The 26,157-nt window shown below is 36.2% G+C and overlaps 1 protein-coding gene across 3 annotated transcripts in view; it reads left to right on the top strand.

Annotated features, from left to right (window-relative positions):
* The window catches only part of SCN7A (sodium voltage-gated channel alpha subunit 7), an 84,848-nt gene that overhangs the window by 26,457 nt on the left and 32,234 nt on the right, over positions 1 to 26,157 (top strand). For all 3 annotated transcript variants that reach the window (XM_025994110.2, XM_072751841.1, XM_072751842.1), the window contains exons 7-11: positions 4,634 to 4,840; positions 14,631 to 14,700; positions 15,914 to 16,055; positions 19,321 to 19,521; positions 26,021 to 26,123. In XM_025994110.2, the coding sequence (XP_025849895.2) occupies positions 4,634 to 4,840; positions 14,631 to 14,700; positions 15,914 to 16,055; positions 19,321 to 19,521; positions 26,021 to 26,123 (723 nt within the window). The remainder of the gene's footprint in view (positions 1 to 4,633; positions 4,841 to 14,630; positions 14,701 to 15,913; positions 16,056 to 19,320; positions 19,522 to 26,020; positions 26,124 to 26,157) is intronic.

Raw genomic sequence — 26,157 nt, 5'->3', positions numbered from 1 at the left:
TAGGAGACATTCCACATGCCACAGAATTCACGGAAGTTCTGCTAAATAAGGTAGAGCTGGGATCACATTGATGGAAGATGCTAAGGACTAATTTACAGCTCCCATTCCTGAAGATATCCTAGAGAGGCCCACTAGCACCTATTTATGTTAAGAATTAATAAAAAACAGATAGGAAAAACTCCACTCACTCAGAGTGTTTTTGGCTGCTGAGTCAGAAGTACTTTTGAAAGAGGTGGACCAATAAGTCCAGGAGCAAGTATGATAATACCAAAAATGAGATCTACAGATAGTTTCTGTCCACTGGAATTCCACGAAGAAGACCAGATATATGCATACTACGTACTTGGAGTCCAGCTTGGGCAAAACAGCAAAAATATTGGAGAGTATGGTGATGGACAGTGCATAGCCCTGTCGATATATTAAAACATTGATTGGTACACATACTGTGTGTGAATTGTGTGATTAATGAACTATAGCTCAACAAAGCTGTTTAACAGAAATGACCTATGCATGGCAGCTTCACCAAACCCAGTGAAGACAGTAGCAGGGCAGTCCAGGTGGCCCAGCGGTTTAGCGCCGCCTTCAGCCCAGGGCCTGATCCTGGAGACCAGGGATCGAGTTCCATGTCAGGCTCCCTGCATGGAGCCTGCTTCTCCCTCTGCCGGTGTCTCTGCCTCTCTCTCTCTTTCCTCTCTGTGTATTCTCATGAATAAGTAAATAAATCTTTTTTTAAAAAATAAATCTTAAAAAAAAAAAAACGAAAGTAGCAGTGAGAGTCGCCCTGATAGGAATTTTCACAGTTCTAACTCCCTACTACTCTCCACAAGTGACTAGAACATAAACCTGCATCACCTGTATCTTCATCTTAGGCTCTGAAGTAAAGATTATAGAACAAATCAGGTGAATCTAAGTTAATACAAAAAGAATGTATTCACTGAGTTGAAGACACACAGGCTGATAGAAACTTTTTTTCCAATGGTGAAAATAATCAAGACACATACCAACAATGTAGAGCATATGAGAGTATTTTTGCAGTACCAAAAGAGGAGCATATTATTTAAGAGAATAAAAAATAATTCTTTTTTCTTTAAAGATATATGCCCTAAGGAATAGAGGCAAGCATACGAAGTTATCTTTTTTTGTTGTGCCTTCAAGATTGTATCTATCTATCTATCTATCTATCTATCTATCTATCTATCTATCTATCATCTATCTTTCTATCTAAGAGAGCACAAGTGAGGGGAGGAGCAGAGGGTGAAAGAATCTCAAGCAGAATCTGCACTGAGCTCCACATGGCGCTGGATCTCATGACCCTGAGATCATGACCTGAGCAGGAACCAGGAGTCCAATGCTTAACTGACTGCACCATCCAGGTGCACCTTTTGTAGTGCCTTCAGAAGAAAACTTAGACACAAGTGGAAGATGAAAATGAAATAATAAAATAGACAAAAACACTTATCAGACAAAAAGTGATAAAAATTATAATACCTGGGGCACCTGAGTGGCTCAGTCAGGTAAGCATCCAACTCTTGGTTTCAGCTCAGGTCATGATCTCATGGTGGTGAGATGGAGCCCTGTGTTGGGCTCCATGCTCAGTGGGGAGTTTCTTTAAGATTCTCTCTCCCCCTTTGCCCCTCCTACTCATGTACTCTCTTTTTCTCTAAAATAAAGAAATCAATCTTTTAAAAATTTATAATATCTTGGTGAATATTTAATGGTAATAGAAGCACTAAAATACAGTATTATCTGTACAGTATTATGGTATAGTAAAATAAAACCATTTGGGTAAAGAAAAATGAGGGAAATTCTATATTAATACAGTAAAACTAAAAGTGGATGAGTTAATGAAAAAGAGAAAACTAAGTTCCATCTTATGGGTAGTTGGTGACCCTAAAAAAGAGATTAGAATAAATGTAAAAGACAAATTATTTAAAAATATACTAGAAAAGTTTTTAAAAAATAATTTAATGAGATTTTTGTCACAAGTGGAAAAGATTCATTTTGCAGTAGACAAAAGCTAAAAGATATACTTAAACATAATAATAGCTTTTAAATTTAAACTATTAAAAATAAAGGTATAAAAATCCTATAAGCAAAAAAAAAAATTCCCTGTGGAAAGGTTATTTTTAAACCTTTTGATAATTTTGAACATGAATAGGCAGTGGAGTTTCAGAGCTTAGAAGAGATATAGGCAGGGAGGTATAACACCAGTATTCTAACCTGTTTGTTATCCATATGTGAAGTTGATAGGAAGATATTCTCAGTCATGCAAGAGTTCTGAAATTTTATATATGTATCTTTCTTGAATAACTGGTATGAAAACAAAATATTCAACAACGGAGAGATTTAATACCAGAGGTAATCACAGTGAACTCTGAAATTTCAACACAAAATGAATTTTTAATTACTGTTGTTAGTGGTATGCAAAACAGATTGCAAATGTTATAAATCAGAAGTAATAGCATTCCTGAAAAATATTCTGTTTTAGAAAACTTTGATAGAGATGCCAAAGTCATAAAAATCTAGTAATTTTTAACATTAAAATCTAAATTACTTTGGATGAATTCTCAGTATCCACCCACCTGCATTCTTGCATGACAACTACCAGCTGTAGTTGAGGAGCAGGTGCTCCTTTAAATTAGGTATATTCATCCAAGTCCCCTCTGCTCCTCCTTTGCATGAATTTATGTTTCCTAACAAGCTATTGTAAGGATTTGAATGTTACCTTTCCTATAAATCATGAAAGATAATATGTAATGCAAAATACACAAATTGAGGAATTATAACTAGGACAGAAGTCCTAAATTATATTAATAAAAACTGAGAAGTGGGAATAGAGAAATGTGAGAAAATAAATGATTATTTCCTTATCTTACATGGTGAGACTATAGTACAGTTTTATTTTTGATGTAGAGAGTACATTTGTTCAAATTAAGAACATAAATTTGATACGGTTTCTAAAACAAATATGTTTTGTCTTAAGTACTAGAGAAAAGGGAGAAAAAGTAAACTTTATTTTTAAAATATGAGACACGTAAGGGGAATATATGAATCCAAAAATATAATGGTAAAGTCATATCCAAAAGTAAAGGCAATTTATGAAAATAAATACAATTGGATCAAATTTTTCTGTCAAGATGTAGACTTTATTTTTTTTTAATTTTTTATTTATTTATGATAGTCACAGAGAGAGAGAGAGAGAGGCAGAGACACAGGCGGAGGGAGAAGCAGGCTCCATGCACCGGGAGCCTGATGTGGGATTCGATCCCCGGTCTCCAGGATCGCGCCCTGGGCCAAAGGCAGGCGCCAAACCGCTGCGCCACCCAGGGATCCCTCAAGATGTAGACTTTAATATTAAATCTTAAGTAAATCAAACTCCACAAAAGATAAACCTAAACTAAAACAGAATGAAAGTTTAAAAATAAAAGGGGAAAGTTATACTAGGAAATCAAAGTCAAAATTGGCATATGGTTCAGACCTTTGAACAGTAGATAGTAGCGAATGGTGGATAATAATGAAAATTAGTAATAAATTTGATTTTGTAAAATTCAATGGTGACTTTTTTTAACCTTCAAAATGTCATCACTAAAATTAAAGCTCCACAAGAAACTTGGTTATGTATATCTATATGACATACATATATTCTTATTTAAGAATTCATATACATATTCATATACATATTCACATACATATATTCTTACTTAAGAATTATTCTTCTTAAGAATAACTCTAACAGGGGTAGCTGGGTAGTTTAGTCAGTTAAGTATCTGACATTTGTTTCAACTCAGGTCGTGATCTCAGGGCCATGAGATAGAGGCCCATATGTTTCTGGCTCCTGCTCAATGGGGAGTCTGCTTGGGATTCTTTCCTATCTCTCTGCCCCTCTCCCTGCTCATTCTCTCTCTCTCAAATAAATAAATATTAAAAAATAATAATAATTCCAACAAAACTGCAAAAAATTTTTTGTAGAAAAAAATTACAACTAAAACTAATATAACACTGTATGTTAACTATATTTCAATTAAAGAAAATATACAGAGGACTCATGATAGTTGCTAAATGAAAAGTACATATAAAATATACATATTTTGTAAGTTCATTATAGTGATCACAGAAATTACATAAAAGTAAAGTGATCTTATTTTTCTTCTAATAAATTGGCAACTTTTTTAAAGATGTCAGTGAAGGCTTGACTATGTATTTATATCTTTGGTTTATACATTGTTTCAACATCTCTTAAAAACAAATTGAATATAATGTATTAATACTTAATATATTATGGTAAAGCAATTCTACCTCTAATATAATACATTAAAAAATACTTGCAAACAGCAAAATAAAATTAATCTTGTTCTTTATAGTAAAGAAAAACAAATAGCTAATTTTAAAATTTGTGCCTGAATTATTTTATCAGATGTAATGTTAGCAAAAATATAGAGATTTTAAAGTTTGTATATTTAGTTATCTTATTTTTTATTCATTTTATTTATTAGATATAGATAATCATGATTTAGATTATGAAACACAAAGCTGTTGATTTCAATGGAGTATGCATTCGCCCTGGAGGAATTGGGCTAAAGGCTGCTTTACTAAGATATTTTACTTTATCAAAAACAAACTTTTCTTTTTTTAGGTCTGAGGTCTTTTGTAGGGATCCTCATCCACTGCTTGAAGAAACTTACTGGTGTCATTACCCTCACTCTGTTTTTTCTGAGTATATTTTCTCTAATTGGGATGGGGCTCTTCATGGGCAACCTGAAACATAAATGTTTGCGATGGCCTCAAGAAAATGAAACTGCAACCCTGCACAACAAAACTGGAAATCCATATTATATTCGAGGTAAGAATCACTTGCCACCTATATAAAAAAACTAGGGATCCTTGGGTGGCGCAGCGGTTTGGCGCCTGCCTTTGGCCCAGGGCGCGATCCTGGAGACCCGGGATCGAATCCCACGTCAGGCTCCTGGTGCATGGAGCCTGCTTCTCTCTCTGCCTCTCTCTCTTTCTCTCTCTCTCTCTCTGTATGACTATCATAAATAAATAATAAAAAAAAATTTTTTTTTAAAATAAATTTTTTCTTACTGGCCATGCAGCCTTCACAGAAGTGTTAAACACTCAACTTCAGAACAAACTTCTTATAAATGCTATAACTGTGCTCGATACGTCTTCCCGGCTTTTTGAAGGTTCACATTTCACCACTTAGCTTTTACCGAAGACCTACATGAGTACCAGTTTTCGCTAACCAAAGGAAATCTGAAGATGATTTTCACTTTTATGAAAAAGGCTAAAAAGATAGCATTCAGCATTTGTTTTGCAGCAAACTGTTAAAAGATAACATGCATTGCCACAGGTAGAAGTGGCCCCAACAAAGCTCCTTCCCCTGGAACCACACTCAGCCTCTCGGCATCAAGCTGCCATAGCTTTGAATTGTGTCTGTGAGCACCTGTGCTTTATCTTTATTTTGTGCATCCATAAGCAAGATGTGTGCTAAAATATCAGAAAAGCTGAAAAGAGGTTACTTTGGGGGCCTAAGAATGCCTGCAATTTTTTTCCCTAAAAACTAACGATAATTGTTTCTTTGCTTTATGTCATTTCTGTTCACAAAAGATTTCATTAGAAATGCTCTACTTTTGGATAGTGAGGGGAAACCTGTGCTGATTTGGATCAGTTTCTTTTTTTTTTTTTTTTTTTAATTAATTTTTATTGGTGTTCAATTTACCAACATACAGAAAAACACCCAGTGCTCATCCCGTCAAGTGACCACCTCAGTGCCCGTCACCCATTCCCCTCCAACACCCGCCCTCCTCCCCCTCCACCACCCCTAGTTCGTTTCCCCGAGTTAGGAGTCTTTATGTTCTGTCTCCCTTCCTGATATTTCCCAACATTTCTTCTCCCTTCCTTTATATTCCCTTTCACTATTATTCATATTCCCCAAATGAATGAGAACATACACTGTTTGTCCTTCTCCGACTGACTTATTTCACTCAGCATAATACCCTCCAGTTCCATCCACGTTGAAGCAAATGGTGGGTATTTGTCGTTTCTAATTGCTGAGTAATATTCCATTGTATACATAAACCACATCTTCTTTATCCATTCATCTTTCGATGGACACCGAGGCTCCTTCCACAGTTTGGCTATTGTGGCCATTGCTGATAGAAACATCGGGGTGCAGGTGTCCCGACGTTTCATTGCATCTGAATCTTTGGGGTAAATCCCCAACAGTGCAATTGCTGGGTCGTAGGGCAGGTCTATTTTTAACTCTTTGAGGAACCTCCACACAGTTTTCCAGAGTGGCTGCACCAGTTCACATTCCCACCAACAGTGTAAGAGGGTTCCCTTTTCTCCGCATCCTCTCCAACATTTGTTGTTTCCTGCCTTGTTAATTTTCCCCATTCTCACTGGTGTGAGGTGGTATCTCATTGTGGTTTTGATTTGTATTTCCCTGATGGCAAGTGATGCAGAGCATTTTCTCATGTGCTTGTTGGCCATGTCCATGTCTTCCTCTGTGAGATTTCTCTTCATGTCTTTTGCCCATTTCATGATTGGATTGTTTGTTTCTTTGGTGTTGAGTTTGATAAGTTCTTTATAGATTTTGGAAACTAGCCCTTTATCTGATACGTCATTTGCAAATATCTTCTCCCATTCTGTAGGTTGTCTTTTAGTTTTGTTGACTGTATCCTTTGCTGTGCAAAAGCTTCTTATCTTGATGAAGTCCCAATAGTTCATTTTTGCTTTTGTTTCTTTTGCCTTTGTGGATGTATCTTGCAAGAAATTACTGTGGCCAAGTTCAAAAAGGGTGTTGCCTGTGTTCTCCTCTAGGATTTTGATGGACTCTTGTCTCACATTTAGATCTCTCATCCATTTTGAGTTTATCTTTGTGTATGGTGAAAGAGAGTGGTCCAGTTTCATTCTTCTGCATGTGGATGTCCAATTTTCCCAGCACCATTTATTGAAGAGACTGTCTTTCTTCCAATGGATAGTCTTTCCTCCTTTATCGAATATTAGATGACCATACATTTCAGGGTCCATTTCTGGGTTCTCTATTCTGTTCCATTGATCTATGTGTCTGTTTTTGTGCCAGTACCACACTGTCTTGATGACCACAGCTTTGTAGTACAACCTGAAATCTGGCATTGTGATGCCCCCAGCTATGGTTTTCTTTTTTAAAATTCCCCTGGCTATACGGGGTCTTTTCTGATTCCACACAAATCTTAAAATAATTTGTTCTAACTCTCTGAAGAAAGTCCATGGTATTTTGATAGGGATTGCATTAAACGTGTAAATTGCCCTGGGTAACATTGACATTTTTACAATATTAATTCTGCCAATCCATGAGCATGGAATATTTTTCCATCTCTTTGTGTCTTCCTCAATTTCTTTCAGAAGTGTTCTATAGTTTTTAGGGTATAGATCTTTTACCTCTTTGGTTAGGTTTATTCCTAGGTATCTTATGCTTTTGGGTGCAATTGTAAATGGGATTGACTCCTTAATTTCTCTTTCTTCAGTCTCATTGTTAGTGTATAGAAATGCCATTGATTTCTGGGCATTGATTTTGTATCCTGCCACGCTACCAAATTGCTGTATGAGTTCTAGCAATCTTGGGGTGGAGGCTTTTGGGTTTTCTATGTAGAGTATCATGTCATCGGCGAAGAGGGAGAGTTTGACTTCTTCTTTGCCAATTTGAATGCCTTTAATGTCTTTTTGTTGTCTGATTGCTGAGGCAAGGACTTCCAGAACTATGTTGAACAGCAGTGGTGAGAGTGGACATCCCTGTCTTGTTCCTGATCTTAGGCGAAAGGCTCCCAGTGCTTCCCCATTGAGAATGATATTTGCTGTGGGCTTTTCGTAGGTGGCTTTTAAGATGTCGAGGAAAGTTCCCTCTATCCCAACACTCTGAAGGGTTTTGATCAGGAATGGATGCTGTATTTTGTCAAATGCTTTCTCTGCATCTAATGAGAGGATCATATGGTTCTTGGTTTTTCTCTTGCTGATATGATGAATCACATTGATGGTTTTACGAGTGTTGAACCAGCCTTGTGTCCCAGGGATAAATCCTACTTGGTCATGGTGAATAATTTTCTTAATGTGTTGTTGGATCCTATTGGCTAGTATCTTATTGAGAATTTTTGCATCCATGTTCATCAGGGATATTGGTCTGTAATTCTCCTTTTTGGTGGGGTCTTTGTCTGGTTTCGGAATTAAGGTGATGCTGGCCTCGTAGAACGAATTTGGAAGTACTCCATCTCTTTCTATCTTTCCAAACAGCTTTAGTAGAATAGGTATGATTTCTTCTTTAAACGTTTGATAGAATTCCCCTGGGAAGCCATCTGGCCCTGGAGTCTTGTGTCTCGGGAGGTTTTTGATGACTGCTTCAATTTCCTCCCTGGTTATTGGCCTGTTCAGGTTTTCTATTTCTTCCTGCTCCAGTTTTGGTAGTTTGTGGCTTTCCAGGAATGCGTCCATTTCTTCTAGATTTCCTAATTTATTGGCGTACAGCTGTTCATAATATGTTTTTAAAATCGTTTGTATTTCCTTGGTGTTGGTAGTGATCTCTCCTTTCTCATTCATGATTTTATTAATTTGAGTCTTCTCTCTCTTCTTTTTAATAAGGTTCGCTAATGGTTTATCTATCTTATTAATTCTTTCAAAGAACCAACTCCTGGTTCTGTTGATCTGTTCCACAGTTCTTTTGGTCTCGATATCATTGAGTTCTGCTCGAATTTTAATTAACTGTCTTCTTCTGCTGGGGGTGGGGTCTTTTTGTTGCTTTTTCTCTAGTTCCTTTATCTGTAAGGTGAGCTTTTGAATTTGAGATCTTTCCAGTTTTTGAATGGATGCTTGTATTGCGATGTATTTCCCCCTCAGGACTGCTTTTGCTGAATCCCAAAGATTTTGAACGGTTGTATCTTCATTCTCATTAGTTTCCATGAATCTTTTTAATTCTTCCTTAATTTCCTGGTTGACCTTTTCATCTTTTAGCAGGATGGTCCTTAACCTCCACGTGTTTGTGGTCCTTCCATACTTCTTGTCGTGATTAAGTTCTAATTTCAAGGCATTATGGTCTGAGAATATACAGGGGACTATCCCGATCTTTTGGTATCGGTTCAGACCCGATTTGTGACCCAGTATGTGGTCTATTCTGGAGAAAGTTCCATGTGCACTTGAGAAGAATGTGTATTCAGTTGAGCTTGGATGTAAAGTTCTGTAGATATCTGTGAAATCCATCTGGTCCAGTGTATCATTTAAAGCTTTCGTTTCTTTGGAGATGTTGTGCTTAGAAGACCTATCCAGGGTAGAAAGAGCTAGATTGAAGTCACCAAGTATAAGTGTATTATTATCAAGGTATTTCTTCAGTTTGGTTATTAATTGGTTTAAATATTTGGCAGCTCCCACATTCGGGGCATCTATATTGAGGATTGTTAAGTCCTCTTGTTGGATAGATCCTTTGAGTATGAGATAGTGTCCCTCTTCATCTCTCACTATAGTCTTTGGGGTAAATTTTAATTTATCTGATATAAGGATGGCAACCCCTGCTTTCTTTTGAGGACCATTTGAATGGTCAATGGTTCTCCAACCTCTTATTTTCAGGTTGTAGGTGTCCTTCTGTCTAAAATGAGTCTCTTGTAGACAGCAAATAGATGGGTCCTGCTTTTTTATCCAGTCTGAAACCCTGCGCCTTTTGATGGGGTCATTAAGCCCGTTCACGTTCAGAGTTACTACTGATAGATATGAGTTTAGTGTCATCATATCTATTCAGTCCTTGTTTTTGTGGATTGTTCCACTGAACTTCTTCTTAAAGGGTAATTTTAAGAGTCCCCCTTAAAATTTCTTGCAGAGCTGGTTTGGAGGTTACATATTCTTTCAGTTGCTGTCTGTCTTGGAAGCTCTTTATCTCTCCTTCCATTTTGAATGAAAGCCTTGCTGGATAAAGTATTCTTGGTTGCATGTTCTTTTCATTTAGGACCCTGAATATATCCTGCCAGCCCTTTCTGGCCTGCCAGGTCTCTGTGGAGAGGTCTGCTGTTACCCTAATATTCCTCCCCATAAAAGTCAGGGACTTTTTTTCTCTTGCTGCTTTAAGGATTTTCTCCTTATCTTTGGAATTTGCAAGCTTCACTATTAAATGTCGAGGTGTTGAACGGTTTTTGTTGATTTTAGGGGGGGATCTCTCTATTTCCTGGATCTGAATGCCTGTTTCCCTTCCCAGATTCGGAAAGTTTTCAGCTAGGATTTGTTCAAATACATATTCTGGCCCTCTGTCCCTTTCGGCGCCCTCAGGAACCCCAATTAAACGTAGGTTTTTCTTCCTTAGGCTGTCATTTATTTCCCTTAATCTATCCTCATGGTCTTTTAATTGCTTGTCTCTTTTTTCCTCAGTTTCCCTCTTTGCCATCAACTTGTCTTCTATGTCACTCACTCGTTCTTCCACCTCGTTAACCCTCGTCGTTAGGACTTCTAGCTTGGATTGCATCTCATTTAATTGATTTTTAATTTCTGTCTGATTGGATCTAAATTCTGCAGTCATGAAGTCTCTTGAGTCCTTTATGGTTTTTTCTAGAGCCACCAGTAGCTGTAAAATAGTGCTTCTGAATTGGCTTTCTGACATTGAATTGTAATCCATATTTTGTAACTCTGTGGGAGAGTGGGCTGTTTCTGATTCTTTTTTTTGAGGTGAGGTTTTCCTTCTAGTCATTTTGCTCAGTGCAGAGTGGCCAAAAACAAGTTATATTGGGAAAAGGAGAAAAAGAGAGAGAAGGAAAGAAAAGAGAAAAAGAAAAAAGAGAAAGAGGAAAAAAAGGGGGAAAAAGAGAAGAAAAAGAAAGAAAAAGAAAGAAAGGAGATAAAAGAAAAAAAGGGGGGGTGGGGCGGGGTAAGCAATCAGAAATCAAGAAGAAAGAAAGAAAAAAAAAAGCACAAAACAAAACAAACAAATAAAAAAAAAAACACAAAAAAAAACCAAAAACAAAAATAAAAAAAACCAAAAGCAAAAACCACGGGGAGTATCTTCCGATTCTGTGTTCTTTAAGTCCCTTGACTTCCCTTGGAACTTGTCCCTCTAGCTGGTCTTCTGGGGGAGGGGCCTGCTGTGCTGACTCTCAGGTGTTAGCACTTGGGGGAGCTGCTCTGCCCCTGCCTGGTGCAGGGCTCAGTGGGGGTTGTTCACCCCGTGAGGCCCCAGGAGGAAGCCACAGTGGCGGGGGCAGCTCTGGGACCCTGGGGTCAGCTCCCGCAGTAGCTCCGGGGCTCTCCGTCTGCAGGGCCTGGGGGCTCCCGGGCGGGGCCGCTGATCTGCTCAGTTCCAGGCAGGAGCGTCCTCGCTGTCCTGGGCCCTCCCGGCCTCTGCCTGTCCCGGGGTAGGCCGGATCCTGGGCTGTGTCCCGGCGCCCTGTGCTCCGGAGCCTGCGCTGTTGGATTCGCGCTCCCGCCCCGCAGCCCCCTCCGCGGAGCCGCCGCCCGAGCCCCTCCGAGCTGTTCCCGGAGCTGCGCCGCCCCCTCCGCGGAGCTTCTTCCTCCGCCCGAGCCGCCGCTGCCGAGCTGTTCCCGGAGCCGCGCCGCCCCCTCCGCGGAGCTTCTTCCTCCGCCCGAGCCGCCGCCGCTGAGCTGTTCCCGGAGCCGCGCAGCCCCCTCCGCGGAGCTTCTTCCTCCGCCCGAGCCGCCACCGCTGAGCTGTTCCCGGAGCCGCCGCCCGAGCCCCTCCGAGCTGCTCCAGGTCCCGCCGAGCGCTGCAGCCCTTAGGGAGCTCGGTGCACTGTCCTGCGCGCCCCGCAGGTGCCTGTTAGTGTCCCCGGGAGCCCGAGGGCATCCCCGCCTTTCTGGGGATCCTGCTCCAATTCCCCGGGAGGCCTTTCCCCCGGGAAGGTCGGTGCAGCTCCTGCTCCTCCGGGACGGGGCTCTCCTGTCCTGGGGACACTCGCCCCGGCCTCAGCCCGGCTCCTCGCGGGCCCCTCCCCCTCGGAGGCCTTTTGTTTCTTTATTCCTTTTTCCCCGTCTTCCTACCTTGATAGAAGCGCGAACTCTTCTCCCTGTAGCGTTCCAGCTGGTCTCTCTTTAAATCTCAGGCCGAATTCGTAGATTTTCAGGATGATTGGATGGTTTTCTAGGTAATTTGTTGAGGACAAGTGACCTGGAGACCCTACTCTGCCGCCATCTTGCCCCTCCCTGGATCAGTTTCAATGATCAGAATTGCAAAGTTGCAATCTTCAGACAGTTCACTGAGGGAAACCTAAGTTTGAAATTGCTAAGTTTTGTAAATTTTATCTTTTACAAAATAAATACATATGACCAAAGTCTTATTTGCAGTTTCATCAAAGTAGAATCCTCATAATACTACCTTTTCAATAAAGTTGTTTATTTATTTATTTATTTATTTTTAAAGTTGTTTATTTAAAATATAAATTTAACTTTACTCATTAGAAGTTTTAAAATGACCTTAATATAAAAAATGGCCTCCATTATAGAAATTCTTACTCTTGTTGGGTTTCAATTACTGCTGCTAATTTTAAATGTTTTGGATTATCCCTTGATAAATAATAAACATATTTTAGGCAAATAGTAATAATGCCAAAATAAATATTGCTTTTATATATAAATAATTCACATGCTTGATCACATACCTTCACCATAATCCTGCAGAGAAGTGAATGACCCCTGTTACAAACAGAAAAATCCAGCATATTGTAACTACTCAGTGATAAAAATAGGATTCTAACCATGCTCAATCTAGATTTCAATTCCATTACCTCTCTGCCAGGCTATATTCTCTTATTGGATTTTTGTCTCATATTAAAATTGTCAGATCCTTCTGATAGTATTTAGAAAAATATAAAAGCATATTTTTAAACGAATAAAAATAAAATATTGATGTCTTATGTAGTCCCCCTACATTAATTTTATTTGTATTTAGATATAAAAAGTTCTAAAACAAATCTTAATAAATTTTACTGTTTAGTTTACCCCAAAATATCATTATGATGCAAGTATTACAAAATTATTGGCATATGAGTATGTGAAACATTTCCTTATTATATGTATCTATTTCATGGTCATGAATCTGGTGGTGAGGGCAACAGAAAATGAATGTTAAAACTTAGATTCCAATTGAGGTACTCTTTGGTTTCTTTGGTTATAACAAAAGTAAACAATTTTTACTACTTTACTGGTTATTGCTAGGAAAACAAAGACCAATTTCTTTTCATCTTAAAGCATAATTTATATTATAAAGAAATTACTTTAAAATTTGTCCAATTTTGGTCATTCCATTTCCTCTAAAAACATATTAGGACTTGATTAAAATATTATATTTATAAGACATTATTTAACCTAATTGCCATGTCAAAGTCCTTGTATTTAGAAGAGTATTTGAGGCTGCCCTCTTCTATTAATGTCAAATTTCATTTGGTTTTTGACTGCCATTTAAAAGGTTTAATCAAACGAACTAGGGGTGGTGGAGGGGGAGGAGGGCGGGTGTTGGAGGGGAATGGGTGACGGGCACTGAGGTGGACACTTGACGGGATGAGCACTGGGTGTTTTTTTGTATGTTGGTAAATTGAACACCAATAAAAATTAATTAAAAAAAATAAAAAAAAATAAAAGGTTTAATCAAAAAATAAATAAATAAAAGGTTTAATCAGGGGCAGCCCCGGTGGCTCAGTGGTTTAGCACCTGCCTTCAGCCCAGGGCCTGATCCTGGAGACCTGGGATCGAGTCCCACATCGGGCTCCCTGCATGGAGCCTGCCTCTCCCTCTGCCTGTGTCTCTGCCTCTCTCTCTTTCTGTGTCTCTCACGAATAAATAAATAAAATCCTTAAAAAAAAAGAGGTTTGATCAGTGGTATTATTTTAGGCAACAAGCTGAAGTGACATTATTTGAGATTGGAGTAATTTGGTTTTGTGTGTATGTACATACCTACGTATATGTATATGTATATGATTCTATGACATACACGCATACAATCAGGACTAATCTCATGTGTTGGATCTCTGTGGTTTGAATTTTGAACCTAATGTCAATGCATGTTCCCAACCCTGGTAGCTCATCTCTAAAAACACACAATTAACATTTTGAATGACAGCAGATAAGGATATATGAATAAATTCTATGGACTATGATTCAGATTAGTTTGTATTGTGGTTGAAATTAGGTGACATTATGGCAAGTAACTGGCTCTGGATGCTTTTTGTAGAAGAATAAACTTCAAAATGGGAGGAGGCATTTAAACCCAGAGGTAGAAATATGGTCTTCTGTTCAGGAAGATCATTAAGAATAAACCCTGGAAGAAAAAAGTTCCTCAGGCTTTCAAACATTTTAGTTTTGGGAATTTTTCCTTCAAGGTTCTCATCATACCTGGCTGGTTATATTCATTTTCCAGAACTCTAATTTTGAAAGGGATTCTCCTCTTTTTATGCTGAGCTTTCATTTTGGGGGCAGTGAAACAGGTGGATTGTCCAAGTGAAACAGGTGCATTTTGACCTGTGCATCATGGACAATTTTGTAGATAAAAAAGGGCGAGGGTGTATATTTTTTCCATAGTAGAGAGGGATATTTATCTTCTAATACAGATATAAATGAATATCAGATATGCTCTTCACTCAAAATTAGAGAATATAATTTCTTTCCTATTTTTTCAGAAACAGAAAACTTTTATTATTTGGAAGGAGAAAACTCTGCTCTCCTTTGTGGCAACAGAACAGATGCTGGGTAAGTACTGTTAATGTTCTTGTATCAAGTCAGTATCATGGATCCATAGTATTTACTGAATTATTGTTGCTTAGGATGATGTTTCTCATTTGATTACGTTATCTCATTTTATTATTAAAACCATGCTGAGAAGTATACAACATGGAATACTATTAATCTGATTTTACAGGAAAAAGCAATAAACAGACTAGTTAAATGATTTACTCAATATCAAGAAGTTGGTAAATGGCAAGGCTGGGAAGTAAATAAGGATCTGATTTTCTGTTTTCTGTATACCCCAGAACTAGTGGGAATTATTAAGAAAGATGATATGAATCTTTTCTTTAGCCAGAAGCCTTTGAAGAGAAGAAATAGGAAAGATATGCTTTAATTTCACTTATTTTATGGCTTGTATCATTTATGACTAAAATTTACATTCATAAAATGCTTACTGCTCTTAAAAATAGTACTTATAAATAATTCTTCAGTGATATGACAAAACTCTCAAGTCATTGTCTTATGGCTTCAAATAAAGAGAAAAGAAAATAGAAATATGGTGCTTCTCAGCAGTACTAGCACTTCAGTAATTCCTTATGTTACTTCCCTCATTGTAACTTTCCTCAAATATGATTTGATGCCCATCTGTAGGCTCAGCTCTTGCTTTAGCTCTGGGGCCCAGATTTAAAAAGTCATATGGAGGCAGAGGAGCATGAGTTATGTAGTTTATATGTTCACATGATTTAGACATTTTGTTGCTTGTTCAACTCTTTGCCCAGATCATGTGAATGATCTGATCTTTCTACCAACACGTAAGTATTGCTTATAAATTATCAATGTGATAAGCGTTTTCTCACCCATAAACAATGGGAGCTAAGGGCTTGAGGTGAGAGCATTTGAAAATTAAACTCTCAACTACAGCTTTGTTTTATGACTGTTATTTCCCATCAAGTATGCTTTGACTTTGATACTGAGTAGCAAAGAAATCTTTAACAAGGCTTTGCAAAAAACCATTTGTGAGGCCCTTTTTCCTTTTAGCTTAATTAACACTCTTCACTTATATTAACTTAAAATCTACCTCATTTGCAGCTTCTTCACTAGAAATTGTTTAGAAGACTATTCTCTATGGAAGAAAAGAACCCTTTATTATTCATGGGTAGATGTTCTGTATTTACGATTTGGCTATAATGAGAGTCACTTAAGAGTAATCAGCTTTTCTTTTCTTTGTCTTCTTTAGTCAGTGTCCGGAAGGATATGTCTGTGTGAAAGCTGGCACAAATCCTGATTATGGCTTCACAAATTTTGACACTTTTGGCTGGGCCTTGCTTGCCATGTTTCGATTAATGACGCAAGATTACCCTGAAGCACTTTATCATCAGGTAAGAACAGAAAGAATCTGCATTGCACATAAAAATGATGCCATGCTCCTCCCTTCTAAAATAAAGGTCAAATGTAACATGGTTTATCAAATTTTTATGGAGAGAAGAATTTGAGCACAGAAGAAAAGAGAATCAGAATTATTGAATATCAAATTGTATGCTAATGCTGTGCCCAAATCTGTGCCCTTATATATATTTCATTTAATCTTTGAAACAATCCTGCAAGACCAATATATATATGCTTTTTATATGAAGACACTAAGATCCGAGGGTGAGTAACCTCTCCAAAGTTACAACACATGTATCTTCCAGAGATGACTGCCCTGCCCTATGTTATCATACATTTGATATTAACTAAGTAAAGAACATTGGTAGGTACTAATTCTTTAGTTAAAAAAATTTTGAACCTATGAGATTACCATGTATTAAAAAATTATTTAATATCTATAATGTGTATTTCACATCAATTCTTCTATTTCTTCTCATTCCCCTTTAATATTTAATCATGGTCTGATTTTAACAGAAAGCTTGCCATTATGAGACTTGAAATCCAAATTGAGTCTTTTTTCATAACCGATGATTTATGTGCCATAGTTTCTCAGAAAGATATAATACTCTTTATAATGGAGACTCAGTTTTTCTTTTAAGAGAAGTTTTATCACAGTATAATATGCAGTGTTAATTTAGCAGCATAATTAATATCAAAATATATTAGATAAAATAAATTACTTTAAATTTCCAAAGTATGTACAGTGAAGGAAAACACTTTTTCCTTTTTTTAAAAAATATACACATACACTCCATACTTTTTATAATTGGGTAAATTACGGCGAGTGTGTGTGTGTATGTGTGTGTGTGTGTGTGTATTTACAGGCTATTAATAATGATAGGACTTTCAGCACAACGGTTGATGTTATGTTATTAGATGAAAAAATCAAGTAAACCAAATAGACATGCAGTACAATTATATTTCTAATAAAAGAAATACATTAAAATATTAAAATGACTTTTTAAAATGCAAACTATATTTCTCTGATTTTGTAAGGGGAGTATTTATTTATGTTATTTCCAAACGTTGTTAAGTATCAATGCCTCCTCCACTGTACTAGGAACTTCTTCTTTCTAAAATAATCTTATAACGTTATCCTACTGCTAAAAATCTTTCAAAGGCTTCCAAATCCATTGGTATGCAGTTCAAAGTTCAAATGCTTGGTCTATAATGCCCTTTAAGATCTAGTTTTTGCATACCTCTCCAGATTTATTTTCTAGTGATATCCCAATATATACCTACTCTCTGCTTTATTGGAAAAGGCTTGCTGTTTCCTAAGTGAGCTTTTTCCCGTAATTTCTTGTTTCAATGTATGTTGTACCCTCAGCCTAAATTCAGGTTTCTGTTTTCAGTCTCATACCTTAAATTCATGCCTCAAATCCAGAAAAAGTCTTGAGCTTTTCCAGTCTTGAGCTTTTCCCCAAGCCTTTCTTCACAGCTAGGCAAACCCTACAGTAGAATTCCATGGAACTGTATAATTGTCTTTAGTTGTGGTTATTTTATCTTATTTTATTGGAGAGAGAGAGAGAGAGAGCATGCATGTGCACATATGGAAGAGGAGGGGAAGAACAGAGAGAGAGAATCCTAAGCAGACTCCATACCAACGCAGAGCCCCACACAGGGCTCGAACCCACAAGCCTGAGATCATGACCTGAACAGAAATCAAGAGTCAGACACCTAATCGACTGAGCCACTCAGGCATCCCTAATTATGGTTATTTTAATTGCTTGTTCAGCAGTTTCTCCCACTAGGAGATATGTTAGCTAAAAAGTATTTTGCCACATTTTAATTTTTGTGTTCTCAGCATCAAACACATAGAAATGCTTAATGAAATTTTAATAAACAAAAATATAAATGAATATTTATGGATTGTATTACTTTACATAATAATTAATGTTTTCTGATTTTTGGTAACAGCCCTCTAAGTATGTTACCTAATTTTCTTCTTAGAATTGGTCTAAAGGAAATCCTTTCCCACTACTAGTGAAATGAAAAATCAGCCTGGGAGTACCCTGGTGGCATCCACATACCTCATCTTTCATCTGCATATTGGAAATAATAATAAATACCACATAAATGTGCTGCACAGATTTAATGAGATAATAAACAAAGTATTGATTAATATGCATGGCCTACAGTATATCCTATAACATCTATTTTTGACTCCTGAATGTCTATTGTAGATGATAGCTAGTTCAGTGGGAAAAATATTTAACCAAATTCTAAATAGGTGACTCTTTGGGGAAATAAAGCTTACTAAAAATACCGTTGAAGATAATACACTATAGATTAATAAGATATTATTTTTGATTGAATGTTAGAACTTATTAATCTGCAAACATTTTAACTGTTATTCAGTATAATATATTCTATAAATAATACTTACCTATTGATTCAAGTGGATGCTTAAAAATTAACACTAGTCTTATCTATTTTTTTAAATTTTCTTTATATACTTTTAATCAATAATGATAAATCCGTGGCCTGTATTACTTATATAGTGGACCTTATCTATTACTTATAATTTTCTAAATTTTTAAATTCTCTCATTTTTCTTAGGTAATTATTATGAAATAAAAGCTAGTCAATACTCAGTTTTTAAGTCTAAAATCTTGGATTTTTTTCTATACATAAATGACTTCCATAAGTAAATTATATGACTTTACCATGTGATTTGTCTAAATGTTCTTCACCAATGTAGGTATCTGACCTAGAAAAATTATCTTATTCCCCACCTCTTTGAAGAGACCTAAGCTGTTTCCTTGTTATGATGTTTTCATAAAGTAATAAGAAGAAACTAATCTCTAAATATTCATTCTCTAATTTTAATAAGCTTCATATATTAAAATTTTTACTATAAAGGAAATAGTCTTTACTTCAGACTGTCCAGCTTTCTTTTTGAAAAATGACAATTTTTTCCTGTCAGTGTGTTTTCTCTTTTAGTGAAGACCTAAAAGCCGGACTCTCACCCTAACTTAATTCAGTTACTAAATTCTTCCTTTGGTTTTATACCATGCATTTTGTACCTAATGTATATATCTAAAATTGAAGAGCTTTTCTCTTATTTCTCCAGTTTGAGCCAGTAAAACTATTCTGTGATTACATTCTACTTACAACTAAATTATTTTCATAACAAAATGTCATTTTTCATTTTAAAATAGATTACAGGAAGACAAATAACGTTTTCCTCTTTTGTCGTTTTCCATCTCTCCTTAGATCCTTTATGCTTCTGGAAAAGTCTACATGATATTTTTTGTTGTGATAAGCTTTTGGTTTGCTTTTTACATAGCAAGTTTGTTCTTGGGCATACTTGCTATGTCCTGTGAAGAAGAAAAGCTGAAAACTAAAACTAGGAAGGTTGAGCCAAAATTTCAGCAGACTTTAAAAGAACTTCAAGAAAGAAACGAAGCGGCTGAGGTAAAAATTTTTCTTAATGCTTCATAGAATCACAGAATGAGTTACTTTCTCAAGATCTTGGACTATATTGCTTTCTACTTAGTGTTCAGTAGCTGTGTGTTGTTCATGATAGGAACATCAACAGTGATCTTGATAAGTGGGCTCACTGTTGCTACATAACATTATTTCCTGAGTGCAGTGTGGTAAGAGTGACCAACATCTTTAAATATTTCTTTAAGACAGATAATTTTATGTTCCAAAATGTGTATTATTACTGCTGATAAACTATGAATATATTATTTTTCAAACTTCTCTTAATGCAGGTTTAGTTTATTCAAGCTTGCTTCAGACAGTACATCAGACTTAACTGGACAATTCTAGTATTCAACTCAAAAGTGATAATGCCTTCCATAATTTAGATATCATGATGTACTAAAAGTATGGATTGAAAGTACGGTACTGGGCAGCCCCAGTGGCTCAGCAGTTTAGCGCCTCCTTTAGCCCCAAATCCTGGAGTCCCGGGATCGAGTTCCATGTCGGGCTCCCTGCGTTGAGCCTACTTCTCTCGCTGCCTATGTCTCTGCCTCTCTTTCTGTGTCTTTCATGAATAAATAAATAAAATCTTTATAAAAAAAGTACAGTACTGAAGTTGTAAAAAGAGAAAAAAATGCACTTTAGTAGCTTTCTAGTTCTTTCAAGAAGAAATGCACTATGCATCTCAATATAAGGAATTATTTTATTCATGAAATGATGAAATCCATGGCTAGTAAAATTTAATTAATTTCCCATCATTTTAGTGTTGTCTTTGAGTGTATTTTCAGATTTTTAGCTTCATAGCAAAATGAACCTAAAAGTATTGACAGAAGTAACATTAAAGAAGCTATAGAAATTATCTTTAAAAAATCTAAATTGGTATAAGTGTACTAAAAGAAGGGGACCCAGGGAAGCAACCAGAGTTGCTTTCTTATAGTCAATAGGACCTGGCAATTTCATACTTCTTTCTCAGTTGGGGAGGAATAGGTTTGGTCCAGTCTTCTAACACCCCTACCTGGAGCTGTTGAGGTATGTATGGTGGTCAGGAGCCAAGTGGCCTGCAGTAGGATTCAGCCCATGCTTTTTCCAGGTATTTCTCCCTACCCTGGTGTTATAAAGAACCCTCTTGCCTGGGAACTTAGTCTTTGGAGGGTACTGGGAACAAAATGGCTGTAGTCGAGTTGAGTGCTTCTTGACTGGAGTGGCCTAGATACAGGACCTCACTTGCCCTGCCTCCTTTTCCATTCTTTTAGGTTTGTAACTATTTTGCACTCTCAACACCTGCTCATAAAGATTGTCTACACTGGAGAAAAATACAAACTCCATGATAAAATGACGGATTGAGGGAGGAGACAAAGAATAGAAAGGAACTCTACTGAGACCCTGTCATGTGAGAAAGATAAAAAGAGATGGGGACAAGTAAAGAGCCAAGATAGACTTCAGCACTAAGTAGAATGTGTAGTAAGGCTGGCTAAGAGGTTCAATAATACAAAAGGTAACTTCTGGGTCAAAGGGGGAAAATGTTAACTTCCCTACATATATAACTCTTTATTAAATCATCACTGAAGAATCTCTAGAAAAGCCATTCTCCTAAGAACATGGGAACTGAGTAACATAGTGTAGGATCACACCAAATTAAAAGTTATTGATAGATACTGTGTCTACATGGTTCATAACATGCATACCATTGAAACAAGAAGCAATTATAGACAGTATGAAGAAAACATGTATAAAAAGAGGCTATTGAGTGTACCCATTATATCACCCATGAGGAAGTCATAGAAAAATTACAAGAGATTTCTGTCTCTAGAAATGAGTGTGGGGTCCTTCTGATTGAATGATTATGGTCTTAATGATATGCTGAATGTGTAATTTGTTTTAAAGTAGTATTTCAAATGTCAAGGGCTACACACAAGTGTATCCAAGAGCACAATACTTCTCTTATCCCAAGATGAGATGCCCTCTTAACTCTGCTTAGAAAGAACTTGAATTATTTCTCAATTTCTTAATATCTCCATTCATTTGGCTGCTTTGGATCACATAAAGCCTTTCTGGTTTTAATTAAAATCTTTCAATTGTAAAGGATTTCTTTTCCTGGAAGAGTGCTAGAACATTTTGTCATGAAAAACTTTTTTTGGGAAGCAAGAGGGAAGGTCATTTTCACAAGATTTACTTTCTTTTCCTTTTTTATTTATACATAAGAAAATACTGTAAATACTGAGAACCCTTTAGGTGACTGATCTAAGACTAATTAGATTCTAATTCTGATGATGGAATTACTGAGAGATTACTTAGATGCTTCATACTTTCACATTATAGGAAAGCAGTAAATCATATTGGCTAAAAGCATAGTTTTGCAGTCAGATAAATATAGATTTCAGTCTATTTTAGCCACTTAATAGATATATGATATTTGCCAAGTCTGTTAACCTTTCTGAACTTCAGCTTCTTTATCTGCAATATGTATATATAATTGTAGTATCTGTCTCATAGGTTGTGAGATTCAAATGAAATAAATGCTTGTAAAGCACTTGGCAATGCTTATAGTATACAAAGAAACTGAAAAAAAAAGATGTTAATGGCTAATTATAGGGGACACAAGAAGGCACAGTAATACATGATAGAGACTACCCCATCAACATAAAACTCTTAAGTCTTTGACTATATCCCCCTCTCAGAGGTAATTACCCCCTTTTAGGGGTAATTAAAATAATAGTAATGATAATAATAATGGTATATAATGTTTATTGAGTGTTGACTCACATATGATAAGCATCTTAATGAATCCTCAAATTTAATCTTTATTGAGGAGTTCCAGTTGCAAAACTTGACTTGTATTTATTGGTATCTAATTTCTCAACACTTGACTTCATTTTTCACCACTTTATTTTTCTGGAGGCTCAATGCTGAAACTATATTTTTCAGTCAATTACACAGTTGGCAGATGAAACTTTCTCAAGAATTGCCAGTCACTGTCCAAACCTTAAGAAGAGATTCAGATATATACAACTGTAGGAATATAAATATTTTCAAAAATATTTGCCCATCTAATAGCAAATGGCATCCTTATATCTCATCTGTCTAAGTAAAATGTTATTGACAATCTGCTATATACTTGGCATTATACTCAGCATTGGAGATTTTTAAATGTTAATAGATACAAATACAGAGTCTGCTTTCATTAAGCTAATGACCAAATGGGGAGATAGACCATAAAATTATCATAAACACAAAATTGTACCTCTAGGACTACCAGACGTTATGTGTTTCCTGTTGTTATGAAACATGGGACATATAAAACACCAGATATAATATATTATTGCTATAATCTGAGCTAAATCTAGTAAGCCTCTAGATCTAACAATCTTTATCTAGAGACTATAAGAAAAAGAACACATTAAATTACATTAATAGGACACAATCTGCCAAATCAAGAAAGTGGAAAATTCTGCAGTTATAAGTGATCCATTATCGTCAACAAATAAATCACATAGGAAAAAAAGTCACCAGATAATCAGTAGACCTGTAAGCTAAGTTCAATATGTGGATCTCTTTTGTATTTTGATTGGAACAAATAAACTATAATAGAAAATTTCTGAGCAATGAAAGAAAATGGAGCACGGTCTGTATTGAATAATATTAAGGAATTACTAATTTTCTGATTGTGATCCTAATATTGTTATTATGTGTCTTACAAAGCTTATTCTGGTGTCTGATTATATAGTGTCTGAAATATTTTTCCTGAAATTTTTAAAATAAAGTAGGTTGAGTAATGCATCAGAAATGAAGAGTATAATGTTAATATTGGGTACCTGGTGATTCACTGTATTTTTCTCTAATAAAAAAAAATAAATGAAACTGTGGCACATGCCATAAAGGTGAGAAACATGATGTTTTGAGAGCCTATAATAAAGATTTCCCTGAGTAAGAAAAGGTTTTTCTGAGGAACTGACACTTGAACTGAGATCTAAAGAATGAATCCACAGTATATAGGGGGAAGGAACACAATGAGTAAGGATTAAAAAGGCCAGTATAGCTTAGAGCAAATCTAAGTCCAAGATGAATACTTCATTGCTTCATTCACTGCTAAATGCTAGAAATATGACTGGATTCTATCTTATTCATATATCCTCTCTAGAGGAAAATTTAAACCGGTTGTGAGAACAAGAATCATAGCTCCTTTTCTCAGTCTAATTTTAACCTGGGATATGTCCTGATTTCCTCTTAAACTTCCAAACAGGAGATTGCTGAGTTGTGATCTTCTTAATTTGCGTTATAAAATGGTCCTGTCCTTAGTAGTTGGCCAACTTGTGGGCATTCATTCAATATTTTTAAGAAGTTCCACTGAAGTAACTATATTACTAGACTTATATGTAGTTTATTCATTTTATATTCTAAAATATATCTACAGTTCAAGCCAAATAAGTAGAGAATTGAACATTGAGTATATTGACAATAATGTTATTTCTCTCCTCACTCTACCTTCTCCACACAGATGATTATCTTTACTGAATTGCTTCTTGAGGTGGTTCCATCAAACACTGTCATCAGAAACCTCTCTAGGAGAGGCAATTCCTCATATAAGAATAGTGGAAGGTATTATTCACTATCTCATAAAATATCATCTTTATGAAGGTTTACCTGGAAAATCCTTGTTAGACTTTAATAACAGAACAATTATGCTTTTGTTGGTTTTTAACTCATGGAAATCTGAAATTTTGTAAATTACAACTTATATTTTATATAACCTTGTAAGTCAGTTAAAAACTACTTTCTGAAGTAAGTTTAGTTAAGGTAAATAACCTCACATCCTGAGTTTTTAGATTACTTTTCCAATAAAAAAAAATAATAATAAAGGAACAGAGATCTGTAGACCTGAAGAATCTATCATTTTCATGATGGGATCAGTGTGTAGTACAGTTGGTTTTTACCTCCTCTGATTCTACTATTTATGAAATTAGAGGTAACTTGACTTATATAGACTGAGATAAATATGATGATTCTCTTGATACCTATTATGCCACTTCAGAAAGACCACAGCAGAACCTGCCAACCAGGGAATGCTGAGTATTGCTTATCAATGAGCCTTGACCACTAATTCCTTCAGTGTTAGTGCAGAGCAGCAGCCCCATGCCATTTACCTCTGTTCCAGAGAAGCTTTATATTCAAATTTATTTACTATTTATTTTACCTATTTAGCCATACCTAATGGCAAGTTAACAAATATACAAATATAATTCTCTTGTGTATCAAATGTAAAAACTGTTGGGAACTCTGTGGTGTAATATTATGTACCCATTGTCGATTTCTTTCTTTTTTTCTTTTGAGAAAGAGCATGTGCACACATACACTCAGACACATGCATGCGCACCAACGTGTGCGTTGAGCAGGAAAGGGCAAAGGGAGAAGAAGAGAAAACCCTGAGCAGGATCCACACCCAGCACAGAGTGCAATGCGGGGCTCAATCTCACTACCCTGAGATCATGACCTAAGCTGAAATCAAGAGTTGGATACTTCACCAACTGTGCCATCCAGGTGCCCCACCATTGTCAGTTTCTTACATTTTAAATTCAAATATAAATTTATTCATGGTTGCTAGAAACATCTGAGCTCTATTTGTGATAACTCTAATGGTCTAGAACTTGTAACATCTACATCAGACTCTAGGAATGTATTTCCAATGCAGGATTTCTTCTGAACTCTGTGTAACCACATCAGCAAAAGAGACTATCTTAAAACCATCACTCAAGAGACATGACAGAAAGAAGTGATTCCTTTATGGAATTATCCTATATGTTCTAGCCAAAACAACTCTGCGATACATTCTTTTACCTCATACTATTCAAGATTATTTCATTATCACAAAAGCAAATAATTTTGATTTTATCAAGAGAGTTTCTTTAAAAAAATAAAAAAAGATTTATTCATGAGAGACACAGAGAGAAAGGCAGAGACACAGGCAGAAGGAGAAGCAGACTCCCTGTGGGGAGCCCGAGGCAGGACTCCATGCCAGGACCCCAGGATCATGCCCTGAGCCAAAGGCAAATGTTTAATCCCTGAGCCACCCAGATGTCCTTCAAGAGAGTTTTCAGTTATAAAATACCCTCAAATAAATTTTGTTTAAGAAATACTATTATTCAGTGGCATGTTTACCAACTGGATATTTTGCAATAATCCTAAAATATACGTTGAATGGCTTGTCAAATATGAATAATAAACCAGTATTCTCTGATTTCCTCCTTTTATATTGACCTCATAGTATGAAATGATTTTTTTGAGTTGCAAGTTATACACATTCATTACCCAAATAATCCTAGATTAGTTTAGTATTGCCTATAGTGTAAAGAGCACCAGATGATGAAACCCAAAAAGAGATTTCTGGAGGTAAAAGAGTCAGCATTTTAAAAAAGGTTATAAAACTTCTTATAGTTATAGTCTTGTGTCTATAAAGGGAAGAAGCCATTGGACTCATCTAATTTCTTTTTAGACCAACGCCACACAAATAGAAATGAAGAAAAGATCACCAACTTCTATTATCACTTCTTTGAATATGTTGGATGATGCTACTGCTGCTATCAGACATGAGGAAGGTAAAGTAGAAAAAAACTTAGACATTATGAAAGG

The sequence above is a fragment of the Vulpes vulpes genome, chromosome 3 (genome assembly GCF_048418805.1).
Source record: "Vulpes vulpes isolate BD-2025 chromosome 3, VulVul3, whole genome shotgun sequence".
Classification (NCBI taxonomy): domain Eukaryota; kingdom Metazoa; phylum Chordata; class Mammalia; order Carnivora; family Canidae; genus Vulpes; species Vulpes vulpes.
Note: the sequence above shows the minus strand (reverse complement) of the source record. Positions and strands in the feature narration are given on the sequence as shown.